This window comes from Salvelinus namaycush, unplaced genomic scaffold (assembly GCF_016432855.1).
Source record: "Salvelinus namaycush isolate Seneca unplaced genomic scaffold, SaNama_1.0 Scaffold1664, whole genome shotgun sequence".
NCBI lineage: Eukaryota > Metazoa > Chordata > Actinopteri > Salmoniformes > Salmonidae > Salvelinus > Salvelinus namaycush.
This window is the reverse complement of record NW_024058413.1, coordinates 1,105-5,254: the sequence shown is the minus strand read 5'-3', so window position 1 is coordinate 5,254 and position 4,150 is coordinate 1,105. Positions and strand designations below refer to the sequence as shown.

General features: G+C 44.3%; 1 protein-coding gene across 1 annotated transcript; it reads left to right on the top strand.

Moving 5' to 3' along the window:
• Positions 1-670: 670 nt before the first annotated feature.
• LOC120037271 (GPI-anchor transamidase-like) lies at positions 671-3,268 on the top strand. Its single transcript, XM_038983443.1, has 3 exons — positions 671-738; positions 1,214-1,324; positions 3,074-3,268. The coding sequence occupies exons 1-3, from the start codon at positions 697-699 to the stop codon at positions 3,251-3,253; spliced, it is 333 nt and encodes a 110-aa protein (XP_038839371.1). The 5' UTR covers positions 671-696; the 3' UTR covers positions 3,254-3,268.
• Positions 3,269-4,150: the final 882 nt, after the last annotated feature.

The window sequence follows — 4,150 nt, the reverse complement described above, 5'->3', positions numbered from 1 at the left end:
TTAGCATACCCCCAAGCCATGCTAACCTCTCACCATTACAATATCAGGGGAAGTTAGCATACCCCCAAGCCATGCTAACCTCTCACCATTACAATAACAGGGGAATTTAGCATACCCCCAAGCCATGCTAACCTCTCACCATTACAATAACAGGGGAAGTTAGCATACCCCCAAGACATGCTAACCTCTTACCATTACAATAACAGGGGAGGTTAGCATGTCTTGGGGGTTTGATATTTATGCCTCTGTAACATTCTCATTCATTCAGGACTATCTGTAATCATGGTGGCATCCACATTAAATGTAGAAGTGTTCAGAATCCTATTGTATTCTTATTTACATTAAAATTACACAATACATTATTTACCATTCATTTCTGTTGGGCACAAAATAATCTGAACCACCAAACCCACAGACAAAGGGCAATCCAACAAGTTTGTAGAGTCACAAGCTGGATGTAGTCACTGTCTGCTAGGAATATGGGACCGAATACTCAACTTTGTCGCCTCATAAGACATTTGATCTCAAATTCAAAATGCTGGAGTATAGAGACAATTTACGTTTTGGCTTGCATCTGTCACATAATAATGTGTCTGTGTCTGTCTGTCTGTTGTGTTTTACAGGTACAATGGCGCTGTTCATTATTGAATCTTGTCAGGAGCCGCCCATGTATGTAGATTCTACTCTCCTAACCTCATGGCCCTGGCCTCCAGTCAAGTTGGAGAAGATTCCCTGTCGGTAAGTAACCAGAACATACACCTGGCCTCCAGTCAAGTAGGAGTAGTAAGATGGTGTTGACATGGTAGTAGCTCCATGTTGTCCTCTAAGTTGGTGTTAACAATCCTCGCTCCGATCGTCTCCATACAACCGCTTTACCTACAACCGCTGTGATTATCATTGAACGTTTGAACATCTTAAAGAACGATCTGACCTTAATGGCCATGTACTCTGTTATAATCTCCACCCGGCACAGCCAGAAGAGGACTGGCCACCCCTCAGAGCCTGGTACCTCTCTAGGTTTCTTCCTAAGTTCAAGCCTTTCTAGGGAGTTTTTTTCCCTAGCCACCGTGCTTCTACACCTGCATTGCTTGGTGTTTGGGGTTTTAGGCTGGGTTTCTGTATAATCTGCTGATGTAAAAAGGGCTTCCTCAATACATTAGATTCGATAAGAGTTCCTATGTATTAAACAGCATTTATTGTTCTGTTATTCCAGCACCAGCCAGACCTGGCCATCGGGGTCCACCTGATGGACAGGTATACATTCTACCTGTTGGAGTTTCTAGAGGATATTCACCCTGCTAGCACCGCTAACATGAATGATCTGGTGAGTCTCTCGCACGCTCTCCACCTCTCTTTGGCCCTTCTCTGGTTGTGGGGTTAGTCCTAAAGGGGGTAAAGGTGGGGTTAGTCCTAAAGGGGGTAAAGGTGGGGTTAGTCCTAAAGGGGGTAACGGTGGGGTAGTCCAAATGGGGTAAACGGTGGGGTAGTTCCTAAAGGGGGTAACGGTGGGGTTAGTCCTAAAGGGGGTAACGGTGGGGTTAGTCCTAAAGGGGGTAACGGTGGGGTTTAGTCCCTGAGGGGGTGAAGGTTGGGGTAGTCCTAAGGGGGTGAAGGGGGGGTTAGTCCTAAAGGGGGTAACGGTGGGTTAGTCTTAAGGGGTAACGGTGGTGTTCGTCTTAAGAGGGGTACCGGTGGGTTAGTCTTAAAGGGGGTAAAGGGGGGTTAGTCCTTTGGACAGAAGACCAGATCTTCCAACCGGAGGGGGAGTGGCATCTTTACCAGGATCACCTTTAGTGCTCGCTTGTCTCCTTCGTCTTGATACCGAGAGGGGCCTCTTGAGACCTGATGGGGGAAGAGACGGGGTGACTTGAGAACTATTTGGGGGGGAATCAGCGGAGTCTTGAGACCTGATTGGGGGGGAGAGACGGGGCGTCTTGAGACCTGATGGGGCCCTGGTCATAAGTAGTGCATCGTATAGGGAATAGGGTTCCATTTGAGATGTGAGACCGTGTTTAGAGAACCCTGCTGTAAAACCTAGAGAACCCTGCTGTAAAACCTAGAGAACCCTGCTGTAAAACCTCCTAGAGTTGGGTTTGATAAAGATTTATTTGACAGTTGTGTTCCAGTTTAAGGTGTCTCCTAATAGTCAGTGTGTTCCAGTTTAAGGTGTGTCCTAATAGTCTGTGTGTGTTCCAGTTTAAGGTGTGTCCTAATAGTCAGTGTGTTCCAATTTAAGGTGTGTGCCTAATAGTCCAGTGTGTTCAGTTTTAAGGTTGTCCCCTAATCGTCGTGTGTTTCCCAGTTTAAGGTGTGTCCTAATAGTCAGTGTGTTCCAGTTTAAGGTGTGTTCTAATAGTCAGTGTGTTCCAGTTTGTGTCTCCTAATAGTCAGTGTGTGTTCCAGTTTAAGGTGTGTCCTAATAGTCAGTGTGTTCCAGTTTAAGGTGTGTCCTAATAGTCTGTGTGTGTTCCAGTTTAAGGTGTGTCCTAATAGTCAGTGTGTTCCAGTTTAAGGTGTGTCCTAATAGTCTGTGTGTGTTCCAGTTTGTGTCTCCTAATAGTCAGTGTGTTCCAGTTTGAGGTGTGTCCTAATAGTCAGTGTGTGTTCCAGTTTAAGGTGTGTCCTAATAGTCAGTGTGTTCCAGTTTGTGTCTCCTAATAGTCAGTGTGTTCCAGTTTGTGTCTCCTAATAGTCAGTGTGTTCCAGTTTAAGGTGTGTCCTAATAGTCTGTGTGTGTTCCAGTTTTAAGGGTGTTGTCCTAATAGTCAGTGTTGTTTCCTGTTTAAGGTGTGATCCTAATAGTCATAGTGTGTCCAGTTTTAAGGTGTGGTCCCTTAATATGTCGTGTGTGTTCCAGTTTAAGTGGTGTCCCTAATATGTCAGTGTGTGTTTCCAGTTTAAGGTGTGTCCTAATAGTCAGTGTGTGTTCCAGTTTAAGGTGTGTCCTAATAGTCAGTGTGTGTTCCAGTTTAAGGTGTGTCCTAATAGTCAGTGTGTGTTCCAGTTTGTGTCTCCTAATAGTCAGTGTGTGTTCCAGTTTGAGGTGTGTCCTAATATTCCGTGTGTGTTCCAGTTTAAGGTGTGTCCTAAGAGTCAGTGTGTGTCCACTCCGGGCCACCGTACAGACCTTTTCCTCCGGGACCCCGGTAACGTCCTCATCACCGACTTCTTTGGCAGTGTCCGCAAAGTAGAGATCACCATGGAAACCATCAACCTGACAGCTCCCATGGTGCATCTGGCTGTGGAAAGGTAAGATTTCCTGTTGTTGGAGTAAAGTCACTTCACACATCAAATGTTAGCGGGAAGAATTGACTGTACTGTCCTCTACAACCAAAGGTTAACAGAAACCAAGATCAATTTTTAAAAATTAATTTGACTAATTTTAAAGGAGCCACAGTAATAAACAGAGCCACTTTTACAGTTTTTCAATATAAATTATTATACAAAACTCTTGCAACCAATAGAATGTTATACTTTATGAACTGGGTGGTTTGAGCCCTGAATGCTGATTGGCTGACAACCGTGGTATATCAGACTAGTATACCACGGGTATGACAACATTTATTTGTACATTTCTCATTATGTTGGTAATCAGTTTATAATAGCAATAAGGCACCTCGGGGGTTTGTGGTATATGGCCAATATACCACGGCTACGGGCTGTATCCAGGCACTCCGCATTGCGTCGTGCCTGAGAACAGCGCCTTAGCTGTGGTAATATATTCCTAGTATTACTGCCTGTTGGAGCTAAACCCAAGTTCATTTAGCTAATATTACTGCACTGTTTGGAGCTTAGAAACACAAGCATTAGCTAGGTATTACTGTTGGAGCAGAAACACAAGCATTTAGCTAGGTAATTACTGGTTGGAGCTAGAAACACAAGCATTTAGCTGGCTATTACTGTTGGAGCTAGACACAACAATTTAGCTAGGTATTACTGTTGGAGCTAGAAACACAAGCCTTTAGCTGGGTATACTGTTGGAGCTAGAAACACAGAGCCTTTAGTTAGGTATTACTGTTGGAGCTGAACACAAGCATTTAGTTAGGTATTCCTGTTTTGAGCTAGAACCAAGCATTTTAGTTAGGTATTACTGTTGGAGCTGAAACACAAGCATTTAGTAGGTATTACGTGTTGAGCTAGAAACACCAGC

Excerpts from the sequence above, each read along its gene's own strand:
- LOC120037271 (XM_038983443.1), top strand. The coding sequence starts at position 697 with ATGGCCCTGGCCTCCAGTCAAGTTGGAGAAGATTCCCTGTCG. Across the intron at positions 739-1,213 it reads TTGGAGAAGATTCCCTGTCG|CACCAGCCAGACCTGGCCAT; the intron begins GTAAGTAACCAG and ends CTGTTATTCCAG. Across the intron at positions 1,325-3,073 it reads CCGCTAACATGAATGATCTG|TTTAAGGTGTGTCCTAAGAG; the intron begins GTGAGTCTCTCG and ends TGTGTGTTCCAG.